The sequence below is a fragment of the Oncorhynchus kisutch genome, linkage group LG1, assembly GCF_002021735.2.
Source record: "Oncorhynchus kisutch isolate 150728-3 linkage group LG1, Okis_V2, whole genome shotgun sequence".
NCBI classification, from domain to species: domain Eukaryota; kingdom Metazoa; phylum Chordata; class Actinopteri; order Salmoniformes; family Salmonidae; genus Oncorhynchus; species Oncorhynchus kisutch.
In genome coordinates, this window is record NC_034174.2 from 56,644,049 (window position 1) to 56,668,401 (window position 24,353).

General features: G+C 40.5%; 1 protein-coding gene across 7 annotated transcripts in view; it reads left to right on the top strand.

Annotated features, from left to right (window-relative positions):
- The window catches only part of LOC109891034 (receptor-type tyrosine-protein phosphatase T), a 400,507-nt gene that overhangs the window by 286,729 nt on the left and 89,425 nt on the right, over positions 1–24,353 (top strand). For all 7 annotated transcript variants that reach the window (XM_031827335.1, XM_031827341.1, XM_031827357.1 and 4 more), the window contains exons 12-13: positions 9,802–10,075; positions 22,626–22,662. In XM_031827335.1, coding sequence (XP_031683195.1) covers positions 9,802–10,075; positions 22,626–22,662 — 311 coding nt within the window. The remainder of the gene's footprint in view (positions 1–9,801; positions 10,076–22,625; positions 22,663–24,353) is intronic.

Below are 24,353 nucleotides of genomic sequence, written 5' to 3' on the forward strand. Positions count from 1 at the left end.
TGAGTATCTTTTAATGTGTATCTCAAACTATATTTCTCTCATGTAATACTGTGTATAAAAGTGCCATGTTTGAATAATGAATATGTAACAAAATAGCTGAAAAAAAAAGTAAAACAAAGTATGTTTTGTCCTCCGGAGAGGGTGAATGGGCCAATAAAAATGTAATATACATACAAAGAAAAATCAAGACAGAAAGTCCATCCACTTCGCATGTATCCCAACCTTGAAATGGTTCACCAAAGTCCACAGAATCTGTTAAGTTTAAAATAGAATTATTGTTGGTGTGGTGGGTGTTTTGAGGTATTAGTAGCAGTCATTCAAATAAGTGCAAATAGTATGCAAAAGGAATTAAGGGGATCATGTTACATTTGTATTGTAGTTGGCGGAGCAACACAGTTATATTCAACATTTCCTTTAGTGCAAGATTTCAAAATACAACCTTTACATTTTTTTATTTAACCTTTATTTAACTAGGAAAGTCAAAACTTCTTTGGGATAGGGGGCAGCATTTTCACTTTTGGATGAAAAGCGTGCCCAGAGTAAACTGCCTCCTCCTCAGTCCCAGATGCTAATATATGCATATTATTATTAGTATTGGATAGAAAACACTCTGAAGTTTCTAAAACTGTTTGAATGATGACTGTGAGGATAACATAACTCATATGGCAGGCAAAAACCTGAAGAAATCCAAACAGGAAGTGGGAAATCTTTGGTTTGTAGTTTTTGAACTCAGCCCCTATCTAATACACAGTGGGATATGGGTCATTTTGCACTTCCTAAGGCTTCAACTAGATGTCATCCATCTTTAGAATGTTGTTTCAGGCTTCTACTGTGAAGGGGGGCTGAATGAGAGGGATTGAGTCAGAGGTCTGGCTGCAGCCTCGATCGCAGTCACGCGCATGAGAGGTAGCTCTCATTCCATTGCTTTCCTACAGACAATGGAATTCTCCAGTTGGAACATTATTGAACATTTATGATAAAAACATCCTAAAGATTGATTCTATACTTAGTTTGACATGTTTCTACCACCAGTAATATAACTTTTTTGATATTTCATCTGACCTTTCCGCTGGAAGTTGCACGCGCGTTTTTCTATTTGTTTACCAAACGCCCTAACAAAAGGAGGTGGTATATTGACATAACTGATGAACTTTATCGAACAAATCAAACATTTATTGTGGAACTGGGATTCCTGGGAGTGCATTCTGATGAAGATCATCAAAGGTAAGTGAATATTTATAATGCTATTTCTGACTAATGTTGACTGCGCAACATGGCGGATATTTATTTTGGCTGGTTTGGGTTCTGAGCTTCGTACACAGATTATTGCATGGTATGCTTTTTCCAGTCCTAGAAAGGTTAAGAACAAATGCTAATTTACAATGACGGCCTACCCTGGCCAAACCCTGATGACGCTGGGCCAATTGTGCACCGCCCTATGGGACTCCCAATCACGGCCAGTTGTGATACAGCCTGAAATCAAACCAGGGTCTGTAGTGACGCCTCGAGCACTGAGATGCTGTGCCTTAGACCGCTGCGCCACTTGGGAGCACCTTGACGAAACAGACACGATATACTAGCCTATGCCAATTAAAGACTACTGGCCATTGGCTTGGAACAACAGCTCAACCGCTTTAGGAACATCAACTGCATTGACATTCATGAAAATGTGTTTAGTGTGTGCATATTGAATGAGGACATTTTACGCTCTACCTAACATCCCAGAAGGAAGTTGTGTACCAGTATTAACTGTCAGAATACCTTAAATTTGGTTAGAAAGAAAAGGCTAATTTACTTGCTATTGGGCTAACAATATTTTCAGGCATTATGGAATTTAAATATCTGAAGGGAAAAATGCAATATGTTTATACAGTATTCTTTCATTTTCATAGTACCTCTAAAAATATATTTTTGGGGAGATGTACAGTGCTTTCTTTCCTCCAGACGTGTTGTTGGCATTCAGGCCAAAGAGTTCAATCTTGGTTTCATCTGACCAGAGAATCTTGTTTCTCATGGTCTGAGAGTCCTTTAGGTGCCTTTTGGCAAACTCCAAACGGGCTGTCATGTGCCTTTACTGAGGAGTGGCTTCCATCTGGCCACTCTATCATAAAGGCCTGGTTTATGATAGGTTCTCCCATCTCCACAGAGGAACTCTGGAGCTCTGTCAGAGTGACCATCGGGTTCTTGGTCACCTCCCTGACCAAGGCCCTTCTCCCCCGATTGCTCAGTTTGGCCGGGCGGTCAGCCCTAGGAAGAGTCTTGGTGGTTCCAATTTTCTTCCTTTTAAGAATGATGGAGGTCACTGTGTTCTTGTGGACCATCAATGCTGCAGACATTTTTTGATACTCTTCCCCAGATCGGTGCCTCAACACAATCCTGTCTCGTAGCTCTACGGACAATTCCTTCGACCTCACAGCTAGGTATTTTCTCTGATATGCACTGTCAACTGTGGAACCTTATATAGACAGGTGTGTGCCTTTCCAAATCATTGAATTTATCACAGGTGAACTCCAAATAAATTGTAGAAACATCTCAAGGATGACCAATGGAAACCGGATGCTCAATTTTGAGTCTCATAGCAAAGGATCTGAATACTTATGTAAATAATGTATTTCTGTCATTATGGGTTATAGTGTGTCGATTGATGAGGAAAATGTTTTATTCAATCCATTTTAGAATAAGGCTGTAACGTAACAAAATGTGGAAAGAGCGAAGTTGTCTATATACTTTCCGAATGCACTGTATATCATAGAGGTTAAATATAATACATGTTATTCATATGCTCTATTTGATGTATCAACTACTAAGTCATTTTATAAACACTTCAAATATGCCCGTAAGTGCTTCCAGATGTGCATGGGCTTCATTGCCTCATGTTGAAAACAGGTCATTACATGGTAAATACGGTTTCACATACAGATAATGCTTTAAATTGTCTCTAGAACGTAAAAGCTCTGGACTCTACAGCTGTAGCCCTTTCCACTCACAGACCTTGCCATCTCGAATACGGGTTGAACATTTCTGATTTTATCATTGATAAGCGCCTAAATTGGAATGCAGTTGCTGTACGGTAACATGCTGTACATGACGTCAGAGCTGACATTCTCGGGTTCACAGCGTTGTATGGGTTTTAATTGACAACAGTTATAAACTTGAGCACTGCGCGATACAAGAAGATGCTCCCATCCCTCCTGCTAATTGGGCTACTTTTGCACATTTGTTATGTCTGAGTGAGCGAAATGCTCTAAATAGAGGAGGAGTCAATGTGTTTTAAAAGATGAGACATTGAGCATCAAAATGAATACCGGTCTAATTTTATACAAGCAAACCAAACACTCGTGAGTCCAGATGTGAACTTTACATTTCCATATTTGAAAACTTATGGCATTTACAGCATCAAGGTTTATGATCGCTATGTTTGATCCGCGGTTATAAGGATGACAAGTCCCGAACAGAATGAGAATGCACTTGAATGCTCTCATGACTCTATGCACACCAACATTACAATCAGTTTGAATGAAGTGCCTTTAGAAAGCCTAACACTATAAGATCATATTTTATCATTTAGCTAGCCATGTTGGCAATAGAATAAGCTTTCAAATTATGCTCACCTACCCCAAACTACAAGTGTCCTTGCTTCAGTTGGTCAGTGGCAAAGCTAGGAGAGCTAAAAAGAAAACACCTTGTTGTTGAAGGCTCTTTCCTTGAGTCGTAAAAGTGCATTGGAATTACTTAGGAACTGTGCACACTTTGGAGAGGTGTGTGGCCAATGGGAGACACCAGTTAGACTTCTCACTCAAACCCTTATAATACTTTTTTGTATTAATTTCCTGATCATCTCCAAAGTGTTCTCTTTCAATTGCTGCTATGGTCATGCATTTGCTTCTTATAGTTCTTCTGTTAGAAACATTTACATTTGGCCTCATCCATATAGGCCAATTTCCACGAGTGTGGAAATGTTTACAAAAAAGGTCACGACATGATCAGACATCATGTTGTTACGTCCATCCTGCACACACAGACGCAAACAAGCCATTTTTCCACCGCACTTGTTTGGTATCTGAAAGCCATTAGCTTGAATTAGATATTTGCTGTCAGAGAAGACAAAAGTGCACTCTCCTTTGGTCATCAGCAATTATCCCATATGAAAGATTCCAAATTAGAGGCTGGGATAATTTGCCCTAGTCTTTACAGAAACATACATTTCCCTAATTGCATATAATTGTGAAGTGTGTTCTTGGCATAGCTGGACGTAATTGCGGACAACCACTATAGCGTCCAATGGCTCAAAAGAACTCCTTATCCAATCATGAACCCCGGCGCAGCAACAAACCCTCTCATCCAGGCTGTATCACATCCGGACGTGATTGCGAGTCCCATAGGGCGGCGCACAATTAGCCCAGCGTCTTACGGGTTTGGCCGGGGCGAGCAGCATTGTAAATAAGAATTTGTTCTTAACTGACTTGCCTAGTTGAATAAAGGTTAAATAAATGTATTTTTTTTTAAATTACCTTCCTCTCTATTGTCTATCACAGTGCCATCCGTTTTGTCACCAAAGCCCCATATACTACCCACCATTGCGACCTGTATGCTCTTGTTGGCTGGTCCTCGCTTCGTATTCGTCGCCAAACCCACTGGCTCAAGGTCATCTATACGTCTTTGCTAGGTAAAGCCCTGCCTTATCTCAGCTCACTGTTCACCATAGCAGCACCCGCCCGTAGCACGCACTCCAGCAGGTACAGTTGAAATCGGAAGTTTACATACACTTAGGTTGGTGTCATTAAAACTCGTTTTTCAACCACTCCACAAATTTCTTGCAAACAAACTATGGTTTTGACTAGTCGGTTAGGACATCTAATTTGTTCAACAATTGTTTACAGACAGATTATGTCAATTATAATTCACTGTATCACAATTCACAATTCCAGTGGATCAGAAGTTTACATACACTAAGTTGACTGTGCCTTTAACCTGTAGTGACACCCCATCCCGTGAACGGGAAAGGTGTCATCATCTGTCACTAATTAGCATAACGCAACGGACATAAATCTTCCTAGAAAATCTTCCTATTCATGAAAATCACAAGTGAAATATATTGGAACACAGTTTAGCCTTTTGTTAATCACCCTGTCATCTCAGATTTTCAAAATATGCTTTACAGCCAACGCTAGACAAGCATTTGTATAAGTTTATCATAGCCTAGCATAGCATTATGCCTTGCTAGCAGCAGGCAACCTTGTCACGGAAATCAGAAAAGCAATCAAATTAAATCGTTTACCTTTGATGAACTTCGGATGTTTTCACTCACGAGACTCCCAGGTAGACAGCCAAAGTTAATTTTTTCACAAAATATTATTTTTGTAGGCGAAATAGCTCCGTTTGTTCTTCACGTTTGGCTGAGAAATCGCCCGGAAATTGCGGTCACCACAACACCGAAAAATATTCCAAATTAGCTCCATAATATTGACGGAAACATGGCAAACGTTGTTTAGAATCCATTCTCAAGGTGTTTTTCTAATATCTATTCGATAATATATCCGTTGGGACAATTCGTTTTTCACTAGGACCGAATAATGGCTACCTCTGTATTTTACGCAAGAATCTCTCTCGGAGCCACCATGTGACCACTTACGCAATGTGGCCGCCTATGGCTATTCTTCAACAGAAATGCGTAAAACTTTGCCACAATGCTGTAGACACCTTGGGGAATACCTAGAAAGCGTAAGCTCGTTGATGGTACATTCACAGCTTAATAGGGAGTCATTGGAAAGCAGGGCTTTCAGAAACTGGGGCACTTCCGGATTGGATTTTCTCAAGCTTTCGCCTGCAACATCATCTTTACAGTTTTGGAAACGTTAGTGTTTTCTATCCAAAGCTGTCAATTATATGCATATTCTAGCATCTTTTCCTGACAAAATATCCGGGAACGTTTTTTTTTCTTCAAAAATGAAAATACTGCCCCCTAACACCAAGAGGTTAACCTGTCGGAACCCCGTTCCTCTCGCGGAACCCCTCGCCAACAGCCAATGAAATTGCAGGGCGAAATCAACAAATCAACAGAAATCTCATAAATCAAATTTCTCAAACATACAAGTATAGGCACCATTTTAAAGATAAAATTCTCGTTAATCCAGCCACAGTGTCTGATTTCAAAAATGCTTTACAGTGAAAGCTCCACAACCGATTATGTTAAGTCACCACCAACTCACAGAAAAACCCAGCCATTTTTCCAGCTAACGAGAGGAGTCACAAAAAGCACAAATAGAGATAAAATGAATCACTAACCTTTGATGATCGTCATCAGACGACACTCATAGGACTTCGTGTTACACAATACATGTATATTTTGTTCGGTAAAGTTCATATTTATATCATAAAATCTTATTTTACATTGGCGTGTTATGTTCAGTAGTTCCAAAACATGCAGTGATATTACAGAGAGCCACATGAATTCACAGAAATACTCATTATAAATGTCGATGAAAATACAATTTTTAGACATGGATATATAGATACCCTTCTCCTTAATGCAACCGCTGTGTCACATTTCAAAAGAATTTGACAGAAAAAGCATAATCTGAGAACGGCGCTCAGAGCCCAAACCAGCCAGAGAAATATCCGCCATAAAACATTATTCATAAATAGCATTATAAATATTCACTTACCTTTGATGATCGTCATCAGAATGCACTCCCAGGAATCGCAGTTCCACAATAATTGCTTGTTTTGTTCTATAATGTCCATAATTTATGTCCATTTATGTCCAATAGCTTCTTTGTTAGGGCGTTTGGTAAACAAATCAAAATGAGCGATCTGGTCCATTCGGACGAAACGTTCAAAAAGTTATATTACAGGTCGAAGAAACTTGTCAAACTAAGTATAGAATCAATCTTTAGGATGTTTTTATCATAAAAGTTCAATAATGTTCCAACCGGAGTATTCCATTGTCTGTTGAAACGACAGCTACCTCTCAAGTGAAAGCGCGTGACTGAGAACGAGGCTGTAGGCAGACCACTGACTCAAAGAGCTCCCATCCGGTCCCACATCACATGAGAAGCCTGAAACAACGTTCTAAAGACGGTTGACATCTAGTGGAAGCCTTAGGAAGTGCAACATAACCAATATCCCACTGTGTATTCAATAGGGGTGAAACAAACCTCAGATTTCCCACTTCCTGTTTGGATTTTTTCTTAGGTTTTTGCCTGCCATTTGAGTTCTGTTATACTCTCAGGCATCATTCAAACAGTTTTAGAAACTTCAGAGTGTTTTCTATCCAATAATACTAATAATATGCATATATTAGCATCTGGGACAGAGTAGGAGGCAGTTCACTCTGGGCACTCTATTCATCCAAAAGTGAAAATGGTGCCCCCTATCCCAAAGAAGTTTTAAACAGCTTGGAAAATTCCAGAAAATTATGTCATGGCTTTAGAAGCTTCTGATAGGCTAATTTACATAATTTCAAGGCCCACCGATAAACTCAGTGCCTCTTTGCTTGACATCATGTGAAAACTAAAAGAAATCAGACAAGGCCTCAGAAAAAGAATTGTAGACCTCCACAAGTCTGTTTCATCCTTGGGAGCAATTTCCAAATGCCTGAAGGTACCACGTTCATCTATACAAACAATAGTACGCAAATGTAAACACCATGGGACCACGCAGCCGTCATACCACTCAAGAAGGAGACACGTTCTGTGTCCTAGAGATTAATGTACTCTGGTGCGAAAGATGCAAATAAATCCCAGAACAACAGCAAAGGACCTTGTGAAGATGGTGGAGGAAACGGGTACAAAAATATCTATATCCACAGTAGAACGAGTCCTATATCGACATAACCTGAAAGGCCACTCAGCAAGGAAGAAGCCACTGCTACATAACTGCCATAAAAAGCCAGAGAACGGTTTGCAACTGCACATGGGGACAAAGATTGTACTTTTTGGAGAAATGTCATCTGGTCTGATGAAACAAAAATAGAACTGTTTGGCCATAATGACCATTGTTATGTTTGGAGGAAAAGGGGGAGGCTTGCAAGCTGAAGAACACCATCCCATCCGTGAAGCACGGGGGTGGCAGCATCATGTTGTGGGGGTGCTTTGCTGCAGGAGGGAGTGGTGCACTTCACAAAATAGATTGTGTCATGATGGAGGAAAAGTATATGGATAAATTGAAACAACATCTCAAGACATCAGTCAGGAAGTTAAAGCTTGGTCGCAAATGGGTCTTCCAAATAGACAATGACCGGATGCATACTTCCAAAGTTGTGGCAAAATGGCTGAAGGACAACAAAGTCAAGGTATTGGAGTGGCCATCACAAAGCCCTGACCTCAATCCTATAGAGATTTTGTGGGCAGAACTTAAAAAGCATGTGCGAGCAAGGAGGCCAACAAACCTGACCTAGTTACACCAGCTTTGTCAGGAGGAATGGGCCAACGTTCACACATCTTATTGTGGGAAGCTTGTGGAAGGCTACCTGAAACGTTTGACCCCAGTTAAACAATTTAAAGGCAATGCTACCAACTACTAATTGAGTGTATGTAATCTTTTGACACACTGGGAATGTGATGAAAGAAATAAAAACTGAAATAAATCATTCTCTCTACTATTATTCTGACATTTCACGTTCATAAAATAAAGTGGTGATCCTCACTGACCTAAGACAGGGAGTTTTACTAGGATTGAATGTCAGGAATTGTGAGGTATGTATGTAAACTTCCGGCTGCAACTGAATATTTCACTGGTCATCCCCAAGCCAAACCCTCCTTTGGCCGCCTTTCCTTCCAGTTCTCTGCTGCCAATGACTAGAACAAATTGCAAAAATCACTGAAGCTGTAGTCTGATATCTCCCTCACTAACTTTAAGCATCAGCTGTCAGAGCAGGGCATTGCACCTGCACACAGCCCATCTGTAAATAGCCCACCCAACTATCTCATCCCCATATTGTTATATATATTTTTTTGCTCCTTTGCACCCCAGTATCTCTACTTGCACATTCATCTTCTGCACATCTATCACTCCAGTGTTTAATTGCTAAGTTGTAATTATTTCACCACTTTGGCCAATTAATTGTCATACCTTCATTTGCACACACAGTATATAGATTTTTTCATTGTGTTATTGACTGTACATTTGTTTATCCCATGTGTAACTCTGTTGTTTGTGTCGCACTACTTTGCTTTATCTTGGCCAGGCCGCAGTTGTAAATCAGAACATGTTCTCAACTTGCCTACCTGGTTCAATAAAGTATCATTAAAAATAAAATTGACAGGGCCTTTCAAAAAGGCCAGTCTGAAGACCGCTCCCACTGGCCAATTAGGGTAGATTTCCATCTACTGGCCCCTCACAGAAATGACTGCCCAATGGTTGCGCTCCCCCTGGACAAGTCAGAGTTTATATTTTTGTTTCTGTTCTAAATTAAAATAGTACATAGTTTTCTGCTGAGTCTTTTTTTTAAATGATTGCTTCTTCAGTAGGTGATGTAGTTCACACTGGAGATATTAGCGTACTATTCATAAAGCAAAACTATTGCTGGAAAACGGTAATGTGGTCAATTTGGAGTGGTATGAATTGTTCATTGGCTGGTTAAGACAGAGCAGCAGTAACACTCCTGCCTCTGCTCAGAAATACTTTGTATGAAGCTTTGAACTGACCTGACCTGACACAAACTACAAACCCATACTGTGTATACAACAGTATGGCTATAGTCACACATTAGGTGGTTCCTTATTAAATGTAAGACGCTTGATAAATAGAGCCCCTGGTGAGCCCTCTGATGAGCACCTTTGCCCTCTGCTCTCTCCCCAGTGTCTATCAGCTGGTTGTGAAAGAGGAACGCAAGCAGAAGGTGCGGCGGGCGGCCGACGTGCTGGAGTGCTTCTCCGTCCCGGTCAGCTTCAAGAATGCCTCCATCTTGGATTTGCCCCACTACTTTGCAGCGGAGCTCCCCCCTACATACCTGACTGTGGTGCAGCCTTTCAGCGTAGGTGACAACAAGACCTACAATGGCTACTGGAACCCCCCTCTCTCTCCAGCCAAAAGCTACAGCATTTACTTCCAAGCCCTGAGCAAAGCCAATGGGGTGAGTAGTCATACAATCTTTTCAAGGTCCATCACTGTTCAATGTCCCCCACTGTTGTATGATGTCTAAATGCAGATTGGGGTTGTCACAATACTATAATCATGATACTCAGAAGTATCATGACAAGCAAATAAAACATTAAACGGCTTAATTTCTGGAGGAAAACGAGCCTTGTCATTTGGGGTCCTTTTCCCATTTATAACACACCATATTTGACATAAAACAGGTTTTTATACGACAAAGAGTTTAGTCTGCATCGTGATTTTCTTTTTGCCATGACAGATTTAGTATTGTAGTATTGTGATAATGGTATCGTGACACCCCTAATACAGATGTTCAACCTTTTAGTATTACTCACCTTTTGTGTGCAGTGCTGAATCTTGAAAGACCAAATTTTTTCATGCTATCTTGAATCATATCAATTTCAGTCTTTAAAGGTGTAATTTACTACGGGGTGCATGCACGCTCTAGGTGTGTTTTTAAATACAACTAAGATGATATACACTGAATGTACCTAATATTGAGTTGCCCTCAGAATAGCCTCAATTCGTTGGGGCATGGACTCTACAAGGTGTCGAAAGCGTTCCACAGGGATGTTGGCCCATGTTGACTCCAATGCTTCCCACAGTTGTGTCAAGATGGCTGGATGTCCTTGGGGTGGTGGACCATTCTTGATGCACACAGGAAACTGTTGAGCATGAAAAACCCAGCAGTGGTGCAGTTCTTGACACCTACTACCATACCCCGTTCAATGGCACTTAAAGTGCACTCATAAAGGGGCTGACAAAGAATAATGTTCATTATTACACTTATTATTACAACGTCTTTCACCAACTCTGTTTCCATCCAATTGGCGACAGATTTTCATGTGAATATTCTAAAATCTGCCTCAAGAAAACACAAGTGACATCAATAAGGGATCATAGCTGTCACCTGGTCAGTCTATGTCATGGAAAGAGCATGTGTTCATAATTTTTTGTACACTCAGTATATGATCTAGTACCACAGGAGGTTTGTTGCACCTTAATTGGGGAGTATGGGCTCGTTCTATTGACTGGAGCAGAATAAGTGAAATGGCAACAAATACATCAAACACATGGTTTCCAGGTGGGTGAAGCCATTCCATTTGCTCCTTTCCGTCCATTATTACGAGCCGTCCTCCCCACAGCAGGCTCCTGTGTCTAGAACAGACCTAACATAATACATACCTGTCAGTCTAGTGAATGTACAGTAAAATGGCAAAAGGGATGTCAAAATCCTGACTGTTCTTCTTCGTAGACAGCATGCAAATATGTATGGCTCTCCAGCTCTTTTTAAACGAAAAACAAAATTTGACTATAAAATGGATTTCAAAATAGGTTAAGACCAGAGGACTGTTAAATCATTTTCCACCTCTGCGACTTTGTTTGGCGGGGGCATCAGCTGGCGTTACAAGCAGCACCTTCCCAACGTTCAAGTTTTCCCAGAATGCAGTTTAGCTTGCCTGAGCGTTGGTCACATCGGCTTCATGATTTGATTGGATATCAGTCAATTCAATCTGAGTTTCAGACTCAGTGAGAAAACACTCAAAAGAACATTAGACCATGACCCAGATAAATAAATAAAAAGTAATGCATAAAATATGGATTTAGCTTGGTAGTTTAGACCTGCCATCAAAGATAAGGCATTTATTCCACCTCTCTTGTTCAGTAATTTGTTACTCTGTCGAAACCTCTAGAGGGACGAGTATGTGACTATTTTCCATTATACTTTGCCCCATTAAATTCAGGTTAGAGAACAGATTTTATTTAGCTTTACATCAAGCTTAACTGTCACTCTGTGGCTTCAAGGTACGGCAGCCCATCATTATTTAAAGTAAGTTTTTTTTCCATTTAGCCAGTGTTACAAATGTAAATGCTCAGTGTAAACATGTTGATTACTGTTGCTCACTTATTCTCTCCATCTTTTAAGATGTACATAATGTACGTAATGTACATACTGACAGTACTGTGCATTTTCCCTTACCCTCTACTACAGCTTGGAATACCAATGAGATTGAGTTGTGCATGATGGCAGCCCCTAGTTTGCTCATCAAGTCTTCTTTCATGGGTGGCATCCTGTAGATGCCATTCTTTCATCCTTCCATTGTGCCAATTAGAAAGTGTACACGTCAAATGAGCCAGAGCGGGCTTTTCCAAAGCTATGTGATGCCACCCAAGCTCCCCAACAAAAATGGCATTGCCTTAGGGAGGAGAGTCTAAGTCTGGACAGGGAAAGAGGGAGAGAGTGAGAAACGTAGTAGGAGAGAGAGAGAGAGAAAGAGAATGGGAGAGACAGTGGAAGAGAGAGAGAGATGGGTAGAGGGACGCTCTGTCCCCCAGTACAGATGAGCTGCCAGCTGATACCTCAGCCCATGCTGGTGCCAACTGCAGGCTCCATCTCTCCTGGCACTGCCAATTGCACTCGAAACAACCCTCCTCCCTCGCCTATCAAGTCCCCCAGGCTCCTTTCTTGAGACCAGCCGCAGTGACCAGACTTTAACTCTGCATTGTTGGAAAAGGACCCAGAAGTAAGCGTTTCACTGTTTGTCTAGGCCGGTTGTTGAATGTGACAAATAGCATTTGATTTGATGCCCTACACAGCAGTGGCGAGGAGGGCGGCCATATTGACTGACTGGTCATATTTTTGGCAGTTGTTTCCCCCCAGAATGTGATGTTGAGGCTTGACAACTAGGAGACAACACACCTACTGCATTTCCTGTGGTACCGACCACCAGGGAGCAAATGAAAACATTTTTTGTTTTCATTTAAAGCAACATCTCACAGCACAATGCCTCTCTCCTATTACAAGTTTTGTTTTTTCCATGTGTGTTTTGAGGTTGGACTTAACACGTATAGCTCGTTAGCACATACAGCCCACCGATGGGTGTCACCTCGTTAGTCACCTGTGCTGGTTACCATCTCGTTAGTGGGAAGATGTTTCACCTTTGCTGGTCCAGGTGCTATTTAAGAGTGGCTGGGTCAGTGCTCCAGTGTCTTGATAGATGTAGAGGGTTAACACCTTTAGCTCGTGCTTCCTATTTAGATTTTTAGACAAACTATCCTGTATCAGATTTTGTTTTGTGCCACCATTTTGGATATGTTTCCTGTCATTAAATTCGGTGTGGGTTTTTCTTTTGTTTGCCTTTTGGGCAAATTTAGTGGGTGCTCATGGTGGGTATCTTTTAGGTTCCAATTGTTGTCGCTAGTCAACTTATTTATTTTATTTTATTCTGTCTCTTGTTTTTGTTCAGTTGTTCAGGGACAAGGTGTAATTATCAAGTAATTTCAATACATCAATCAGTATACCAAATGTAGCTTCACTGCACATTTTTACCGTTAGTTCCTGGAAAGGCTAAATTAGGACATGTCGGACCACAATTTAGACAGACTGGTGATGTGAGCTCTCTAGGACACCGTGGATGTCTGTGTCTCCTACAGCGGTTCAACCAGCTGCACCACAGGGACTTGGTATTCAGCTCAGGCTAGCGCTCTTAGCCACAAGATGTCTTCCAACTAGAGACCTGCATCTGCAACTCAGCCAAGCAGCATTTAAACAACCGCCTGTAAAAAACATTCCAGGATAAGACTATAAATGAACGCTACATTATTAACATTACTGCTTCATACTGTTGTGGCTTGCTAATTAACATCCCAGTGAAAAAGCTTTTGCATATGGCTGCCTCCTTTCAGGTCTAGGCCATGCATAAGAAGTTTTGTCAAACAGGTTAGCGATGGTGAATGGGGAATTCTCCTCTGGCTTTCACAACATTTTTTTCGATGGTTGGTTGGTTGGTTGCTTTGAAATGGAGGGCATGCTTATCAAGAATGTCCTAGAACTCAGGTGACATTGGTGACACTTTTTTTTGATTGCTCAAGCTTCTGTTATTGTGTTCCTCAGCCAACTAACACTCAAGGGAGGTGGTTCATAAAAACGTTTATGATAACTTATCAGCCACTGTAAATTAGAGGGAATAAACACAGCAAGTTGATATCACATTAATGTAGAGTTATATGGAGAGTAACATTACATTGAGAAAAAGGTGCTCCGTCTCTCTGTTAAATATGCACTACTGTAAGATATGTTAGTCATACTACACTTAGTCATTTTTGTCATTTTTGAAGCATCTGCATGACCCTCGTTGACAGTATACTACAGTTCCCAGGGTGCATTTCACCTCCCAGGATGCAATGCACCGCCCAGTCTGCAGTTCTCTTAGCTGGCTAGCAAGCCCAGATGAAGCTTGTCATAAGTTATGAGTGCATTTTACATTACGATTGTAATCATATTATAATGCTTGCATCAATATCATGCTGTATATATGTTAATGGCATTGTCACCAATCAAATGCATTTCACAAAAATAACTCAAATTTAGATGCTAATGAATGCTAGACTTAAGTTACAGTATCTGTTGGTTAGCTACCATGCTAGCTAGCTAGCCCGACTGCTACACCCGTAAAAATAATAATAATGTTTGCAACAATAACAGCCAAGTTTAAGCTTAGCGACTGTCTTAAGGATCGGCATTCCGTCAATGGGACCGTTGTAAATCATGCAGCTCCCTGTGTCACGAATGCAGATTTTAGAGAAACAACAAATGTTGGTACATTTTAGTGTCACATCAGCTGAAAGCTTAAATCTTGTTAATATAACTGCACTGTCCAATTTACAGTAGCTATTACTGCGAGAAAATGCCATGCTAGTGTTTGAGGAGAGCTCCTTACAACAAAACACTTTTTTCACATCGATAGGTTTGATAAATTCACCTCTGAAGGTGAAATGTGTACTTACATTCTGAAATCTTGCTCTGATTTATCATCCAAAGGGTCCCAGAGATAACATGAATTGTCGTTTTGTTAGATAAAATCATTTTTTAAATCCTAAAAAGGTCCATATAGCATTCACAATTGATTTTGTATTATCACTTGTTCAATTTGCAAAGAAAGGAATCTGTGAAAATCTAACCCTAAACATAGTTTCAACCAGTCAAATCACATTCGTATGTATTTCTCAGAGATCGTAGAACGTAACCAGACATCACTATATCATTAGGGGTGTAGTATATCCTATAGGACACCAGATTTGATGACGCGGCCGGTCTTCATTTGATCTACTGTATCTTTGTCAAATAAGCACCAATCGGTGTCAATCAAAGCTAGCTAGATAGCCAATGAGCTGGGCTTTATTGGGAGTATACAGAAACCTGTGTGCCTTTTCCTTTTGGACAAAAATTAAATGAATATTCAGAGTTATGAAGTTATGAAAACTGGTTGTTTTGCAAATGTTTAACTTATGATATGGCTACTAATAATGGAAAAGTTCAATCAAAGTTCAAGTATACAGATTTGACGATATTCTTGCAGAAAAATGTAATATGAATGCAACTGTCTCCTTCATGATTTGCCAAATGTACCTGGGTGACTTCACACTAAATGTCATGTAGTTCGCTCATACTTCAAGTTATCCATCTGAAACGTTGCACATACACTGCTACCGTCTTGTGGACACCATCGGAATTAAAACCAGAGTGATGGCTAGAACTAGGACCTTTCTCTTGCATTTCAAAGATGGTGGTAGGAAAAAAAACGTTTTTTTGTGTATTTTCTTCTACCAGATCTATTGTGTTTTATTCTCCTACATTCAATTCACATTTCCACAAAATTCAAAGCGTTTCCTTTCAAATGGTACCAAGAATATGCATACCCTTGCTTCAGGGCCTGAGCAACAGGCAGTTATATTTAGTATGTCATTTTAGGCGTCATTTGATAAAAAGGGGGCTATCCCTAAGCAACCATCCACATAACATGTAGGCCTGAACCACATTTATTATGAAATGTACAGGCAAATCACTATGGAATCCTGTCTCTCATGACTTGAAGACTGTGTCTTTGATTCTAACATTAACAATGCTAGATAGCCAAGTAGCTTACCCTGCTGCATCTGAAATAAAGTGGTTTTAACATTAAAAGCCAAATACAGCCTTTGCACCTGTCGAAGGCAACCACCCAACAACACTGTAGGCCTATTGGAACGAATAAAAGTAAGATGTTTCTTCACTTTGAAAATATAGGCTATTTGGAAAGGCCAAGGGAGCTGCAACTTCGTTGGTGATGGTGGTTTTGCCGAATGGAATCATGGGTGTTTGATCCTTGAACAACAGAAAAATATTGGAGTAAGCTGACTATAAATATCATTCTATAGGTTTTTTAGTGCCTATTTAAAATATTTACAGATGTTATTACACCAAGACAACCAGAGCAACATATACAGTAGCAAGGAGTTCCAATATGATCAGAAAACTACAGATGGGTTGTATCGACAGCTGAAAATGACTGTCCATCATTTATTTTATTTGTCATCTCGGGGATCCTACTCCGGTTTTGCCCATTCTAAACAGTCAATAGACATGAAATCATAGAAGTGCACAAAAAAATGTAGGGCATCACTAAATACTTCATAGTAACAACCTAAATGTTAAAGTGTTGGAGTTGCCCTATAAGAAGTTAATCTCTGAGGGATTCTTACACAGGCCATATCAGGATCATCTAAGAGTTGCTTTTAGAACCTAAAATCTTAGATTATTCCAAATGTCCTCTCTCTCTGTGTCATGGAAATGGAACAAGAATATCTCAATGATATAGGCAAGCGCCACTATTATTTCCCCCTATTTTCCAGGTTTTTCTATCAGCTCTTGGCCACTGCTCTCCCCCCTTCCTCCCCTCTCTATCTTTCTCACCTTTCTTTTATAAGCTGGCTTGATGCTGAGGTGGGGTTTCAATTCCACCTCTGTGCCCACAGGCTCCAGACCTGGCCCAGTTTGGGGATACACACACTGGGTGTCTCATTAAGACAAAAGAGGGTGCATGTGTGCGCGTGCACAGAGCTGGAATAGGGTGGGGGGCCTGTGGATGGATGATTTGAGGCCGAAGGGGCAGGCGATGGTTGTTCTCCCCTGGGCTCCACGCAAGGCTGGGTTTGTGAAGGCAGACTGTGGGAGGTTTTACACACACAGTGAGAGATGAGAGCGATAGAGGGGGAGGAAGGAGAAACCGAGACGAAGGGAAAGAGGAAGGAAAGAGAAAAATACAGGAATCATAGGGCTGCTGAGTGTGCCCTGATGCTGAATTGATGTGACTATCAGAAGTGAAATGGCATTGCGGTGGATAGGCATAAGCAATTCCTCCCAAAGTTCAATTCTCCCCCAAAGTTCAGTGTCTGGGTTATGGTATCACTGAGTGTACAAAATGTTAAGAACCCCTTCCCGCCTTTGCCCACAGAACAGCCTCAGTTCGTCGGGGCATGGACTCTACAAGGTGTTGAAAGCATTCCACAGGGATGTTGACTCCAATGCTCCCCACAGTTGTGTCAAGATGGCTGGATGTCCTTTGGGTGGTTGACCATTCTTGATACACATGGGAAATTGTTGAGCGTGAAAAACCCAGCACTATTGCAGTTTTTGACACAAACTGGTGCGCCTGTCACCTACTACCATACCCCGTTTAAAGGCACTTAAATATTTTGTCTTGCTCATTCCCCCTCTGAATGGCACACATATACAATCCATGTCTAAATTGTCTCAAGGCTTAAAAATATATTTTTTTTACCTGTCTCCTCCCATTCATCTACACTGATTGAAGTGAATTGAACAAGTGGCATCAATGAGGGATCATAGCTTTCACCTGGATTTACCTGGTCATGAAAAGAGCAGGTGTCCTTAATGTTTCGTACACTCAGTGTATAAATGACTGGACAATTCAAATTTAGGAGAATCTCTTATATAACGGTTTAATGTGATTTATAGCAACCTGTTAATGTTTTCTACACTCAATGTATATGCCTGTGCTTTTGTGTGGAGCGTGGATCTTTTCGGACCTGCAGATGCTTTTATCTCAAGAAAGAGACACGTTAAAGGGGCACTCATAAAGGGGCTGTCAAAGAAAAAACGTCATTTTTACACTATTACAAGACATCTTTCACTAGCTAGGTTTCCATCCAATTGGCGACAGATTTCCATGCCAATATGAAAACATCTGCATAAAGATAACTTTAAAAATGTTCCACCAAACGGACTTGTTATGGATAAAAATGAGATGTGTGATGACGTACCGATAGTTTTGTCACAAACACTGTTGCGTTAAATAGAAAATGTGTCTATTCTTGGCACATGCGTTATAGCCAACAGCTCACAGATATAGTGCAGTACATTTTGGGTAGTGTAACTTATAACATAATAATTTAACTTATTTGAACATTCTGTCATAAAGAGCACATGTTCAACATTTTCCCATCTCAAGGGGTTAAAAATAAAAGACTATAATAAATGCCAATAAAGTTCCATTAGATTAACAGGGTTGAGGCTTTCATCTTAAATCAACCATAAATCTCCTTGTGACAGAGGGATGGAAGCTTGTTGTGTGCAATGGAGAGAGGCAATTGAATGTAAGCTTAACAACATTTTTTAAATTAAATATTTCTAGCCTATCTATGGATAATAGAGTTGACATGTTATATTCGACTCGCTCAATTTTCCACCACAAAACACAGAGAGAGCACAAAGAGACACAAAGAGACACAAAGAGAGACAAAGAGACACAAAGAGAGCAGAAACAGGTCACCTGCTTTAACACTGATTTGACGATTATGTTAATTGTTTCTTTTGAAAAACAAATCACCATATTAAAGGTGAGAGTTTAGTACATGTAACAGGGTTGACCTTAAAATGAGGGACAGACGTAATGAATCACTAATCACATTAAATAAATCATCTTAAGAAATTACTTTGTCAAAGCAAGAAAATAACTAGGGCTTTACAATGATGGAGAAATGTAGGGGTTAAGTTGGTAAAAACCTTCCTAAAATAATTTTTGGCACTTTAGCAAGTCTTCATTCATATTTTTAAAATGATTTATTAAATTTTCCATGTGGTCTATATTAAAGGGCACTTCGCTTAATATGATAGGCTTTTTCTGCTTAAAATATCAAAGGGATGCAAAATGGACTCGTGGAGCTACCGAATGTGTCCAATTCACCTCTATTTCGTTCTCCTGATCATTCGGTCTCAAAATCTATGGTAGTTAATGGTAGTTGCCACCAATACCAGGGATTTAAGTTAAAGGTAGTTGCCACCAATGTGGCAATTAACCTGTTAATGAGGTTTCATTGAGCTGCACGTTTAGTATGTGTATCTGTATTCAACATCTGTTCTGGGGCGGCAGGTATCCTAGTGGTTAGAGTGTTGGGCCAGTAACCGAAAGGTTGCTAGATCAAATCCCCGAGCTGACAAGGTACAAAAAATCTGTCATTCTGCACCTGAACAAGGCAGTTAACCCACTGTTCCTAAGCCATCATTGTAAATACGAATTTGTTCTTAACAGACTTGCCTAGTTAAATAAAAAAATACAACGGGAATCACAGCTCAAAGCTGCCCAGTGACACGAGCCTACGTGATCAGCTAAATATGCTCACTTTGAGGCAAGTAACACTGAAACATGCATGAGAGCATCAGCTGTTCTGGACGACTGTGTGATCACGCTCTTCGCAGCCGATGTGAATAAGACCTTTAAACAGGTCACAAGGCCGCAGGGCCAGACGGATTACCAGGATGTGTACCCCGAGCATGTGCTGATCAACTGGCTAGTGTCTTCACTGACATTTTCAAACTCTCCCTATCGGAGTCTGTTATACCAACATGTTTCAAGCAGAGTCCCTGTGTCCATAGTCCCTGTGTCCAAGAACACTAAGGTAACCTGCCTAAATGACTACAGACCCGTGGCACTCACACCTGTAGCCATGAAGTGCTTCATAAGGCTGGTCGTGGCTCACATCAACACCATTATCCCAGGAACCTTAGACCCACTCCAATTTGCATACCACCCCAACAGATCCACAGATGATGCCATCTTTATTGCTCTCCACACGGCCCTTTCCCACCTGGACAAAAGGAACACCTAAGTGAGAGTGCTATTCATTGACTACAGCTCAGCTTTCAACACGGTAGTGCCCTCAAAGCTCATCACTAAGCTAAGGACCCTGGGACTAAACACCTCCCTCTGCAACTGGATCCTGGACTTCCTAACTGGCTGCCCCCAGGTGGTAAAGGTAGGTAACAACACATCCGCCACGCTGATCCTCAACACGGGGCGTGCTCAGTCACCTCCTGTACTCCCTGTTCACTCATGACTGTACAACCAGGCATGACTCCAACACCATCATTAAGTTTGCTGATGACACAACAGTGGTAGGCCTGATCAACAATGAGACAGCCTATAGGGAGAAAATCAGAGACCTGAACGTGTGGTGCAAGGACAACAACCTCTCCCTCAACGTGATCAAGACAAAGGAGAAGATTGTGGACTACAGGAAAAAGAGGATCAAGCATGCTTCTCATCGACGGGGCTGAAGTGGAGCAGGTTGAGTGCTCCATACGAACTATCTAGCATGGTACAAACACACCAAAACAGTTGTGAAGAGGGCACAACACAACCTCTTCCCCCTTAGGAGACTGAAAAGATTTGGCATGGGTCCCCAGATCCTCAAAAAATGATTCAGCAGCACCATCGAGAGCATCCTGACGGGTTGCATCACCGCCCGGTATGGCAACTTCTCAGCATCTGACTGTAAGGCACTACAGAGGGAAGTACGTATGGCCCAGTGCATCACTGGGGCCTGGCTTCATGCCATAACGGACCTATATAATAGGCGGTGTCAGAGGAAAGCCCCAAAAAATGTCAGAGACTCAAGTCATAGACTGTTTTCTCTGCTACCACACGGCATGCGGTACTGGAGCGCCAAGTCTAGGACCAAAAGGCTCCTAAACAGCTTCTACCCCCAAGGCATAAGCCTCATTATTGTTATTTTATTGTGTAACTTTTTTTTTTTTAAATTTACTTTTGTTTATTTGGTAAATATTTTCTTAACTCTTCTTGAACTGCACTTTTGGTTAAGGGCTTGTAAAGTAAGCATTTCACGGTAAGGTCTACACTTTTATTTAGCTCATGTGACAAATTTTTTATTTTGGACCTAAGCCTGCCTTCCAGCCTTTGGGACAACAACTCCCATATTTAGGGCGGAGACATGAGCATCTTGACATTATATACAGATCTATGCCCACACAGATCGGACAAGTATGAGCAATGGATTACGGTCTCTACTACATCGCACAGTTTGGGCTTGATCTGATTTATCTCTAGAGAACGCCCTGGGTCAGAGCTAATTAGTTCGGACCAGAGCCCTGGACCAGCGCTAGCTAGCTACTAGCTACGCCCTGGACCAGAAATAGTGCGGACCAGAGCTAGCTAGCAAGAGAACCGGCAGCAGTGTTTCCTGTGTCCAGTCAATCTACATGCACCACAACACAATGCAGAAGCTAACCCAGAGCGCAGTAGCCTGTGCATTCACACATAGGCCCAGACCGGCTACACTAACAATAAATAGTAGCTTAATTACTTGTGGTTGTGTTCATCTATATGGGAGATGTTGCATGAAATTAAGTCTGATTTTAGATACAAGTAAAGTTTTAAAGAAAGTAACAGTAAGGTACAAAGCAACTGGATGAAACTATTAAGAAAGTAATAGTAATTGTCATGGTAACGGGAAAATATTATTTAGAATATAGTGTCAAGGCTCCATAGGTACACTTAAACTATGGTGAAACTACAAAGACATGACCAGTAAGTTACATAATAATTGCTTAAGTACAGTTCTTAAATAACTGGGTAACGACTGGAAAGTAATAGGAAACAACAGCGAAACAAAACAAGGTAACTACCCAGCTACAAGCAAAGACGCAAGAGGTACGTTCTGAGGTTGGCTGACATAGTCAGTGCTTAAGTGCTGCTTAAGTGCAGCTGCTGAGAAGAGGATAAATGGCCTTAAATACTTACTACATAGCTTCTGCTTATTAACCTATATTATTGATAGTGCTATCCACAGGGGGTACTTGGGAAGACTCATAAGAACATAGGACTACTGGTAAACTGCACATGAGGGGGTACTTAGGGGGTACAGCAAAATGTGATTGAGGGTACAGTAACCAAAAAAGATTGAGAACCACAACTGACCTAGTAGATGCCATTTGGAGAGCAAATGCCCTCACTGCTTTTGGGGTCAATCGTTTTTTGAAGTGTATGAAGTACTATGACTGAAATGTCTGGATTTCTGAACCCATTCCCATTCTTCTCTTGTGCTGTCTTGTTATTTCAATCCCAAATCAACATAGGACTACTAGTGGATTTGGGATTGAAATAACAAGACAGCACAAGAGAAGAATGGGAATGGGTCATCCTGGAATGCCGCAGGTACTGTAGGATGTTGTTCCAACTAGGCACCACACCTGACCAACTGAGCTAATTGATCAGATCAGTGATTTGCCTAAATTCAACACAACTGGTCAGGTCGTTTAAATTAAAAACATGAAGTGCCTGCGGCACTCCAGGACCAGGGTTGCCTACTCCTACACTAGAACACGAGGAGAGTGATGGAAATCACTGTGTTGGGACAATATAATTGAATAACTCTCTCTGTCTTTTCAGGAAACCAAAATCAACTGTGTGAGACTGGCTACTAAAGGTATGAGAACATTTTTAATATGTCCCATGCATAGGAAATACATTACTTCATGGATTAAAGGCCCAGTGCAGTAGAAATAAACATTTATTGTGTTTTATACACGAGGTTGGAATAATACTGTGAAAATTATGATAATGCTCTTTTAGTGTAAGAGCTGTTTAAAAAGACTTCCTGAAATTCCAGCTTGTGGTGGGATGGAGTTTTGGTCTGAATGGTGACATCACCGGGCGGCAAATTGTTTTATAGACCAATGAGAAGGATAGTTCCAAACCTTTCTGCCAGTTACAGTTTCCCCACCACTCCCAGACAGTCCGAGCAAAATTCTTGCTTGAGAAATTGCTCTTTACTAAGAACCTATTTTTGTTTCTTTTTGACCATTTTAATTTAAAACAATCACAGTGAGGTACTTAATTTTTCTACCCAGAAATGATTTAATATTGAGCTGAAAATGGCTGCATTGGACCTTTAAAAAAATACTCATAGGGTCATATTTTGTTTAACTGTTAAATGCAATGAAATCAGAGAGATGCATATTTAACAAGTCAACTGGGCCCAATGAATGTTACTTGTATGTATTGAGAGCGCTACACCTGCATAGAAGTAGACTGTCCCTATTTTAAAGGTATAAGTGACCATAAGCCCCAAACTCTTGTCAGTGTTGAACCTGCATGGTTTTCGATCTTTACACTCCAAGATTCTGTGCAGCTTTTCATTTTCTCTCCATTCCGTTTATTTTCTCTAAACCATCTTTATAAAAAGAACACATTTAGGATCAGTAGTATCGAAGGACAACCTCCATTAATGTAATTGATGGTGAAAAAAACAGTTCACCCACAGAGAATACCATTTCATTATTCTGTTTCCTTTTCTTCCCATTCCCTAATTTAAGTTGCTGTTTATCTTTTTAGACATACTGTACATACATTTTTTGCACAGACAATATTATTTTGATGTAGTTATTGATTTTCACGTAATTTTTTTGTCTAAGTCAAATATTTCTCATCAGTGGGCTCTATTTTTTCTGTTCTTTTCTCTCACCATGCTCCTGTTCTGAATTGATCTCTTTACTGTGTTTGGAGTCTACACTTGTAGACACACTGCTTGCATGTCTGCTTTGGAAAATACATGCTTTAAACTTTGTGGCCCTTCATCTCTTCTAGTACGAATACACAGCTTGATTATTTCAATATGATTGTATTTGATAGTTAAATACTGTATAGAATCTGTATGGAAATTTGGGGGTCATAATTGTTAACATGGAATTTGAGTTTCCTATTTGATAAACCATGGCAATGTTGCTAAGATTGAAGCTGTCCTAATATGGACATCGTAAAAGTTTAGAGATCTAATTTTGGATCAAAACTCCCACAAAGTTCAAACATTAAAAAAGAAAAAAAGTTTTTACTCCATCTTTTATTTTTCTTCTTCCAGTCAGAATCAAAGGTTAATATCAATGCTTTCATTCCAAATGTCCCATTCACGTGCACTGAGAATCAAACCTCGAAAATATTCCTCTGAAATAGATTATTGGATCCGAAGATGCTATTAGGAACACTTCTACTACTTTTCCATTTTCCGTTAATAGAAGCTATCCGACTCTTGTTGAAATTCATATATTCAGCCATCTATATAATCATACTGCCCATAGTTTTCTTCAAAATGTTATAGCAATATCACTTGAATTTTTACCT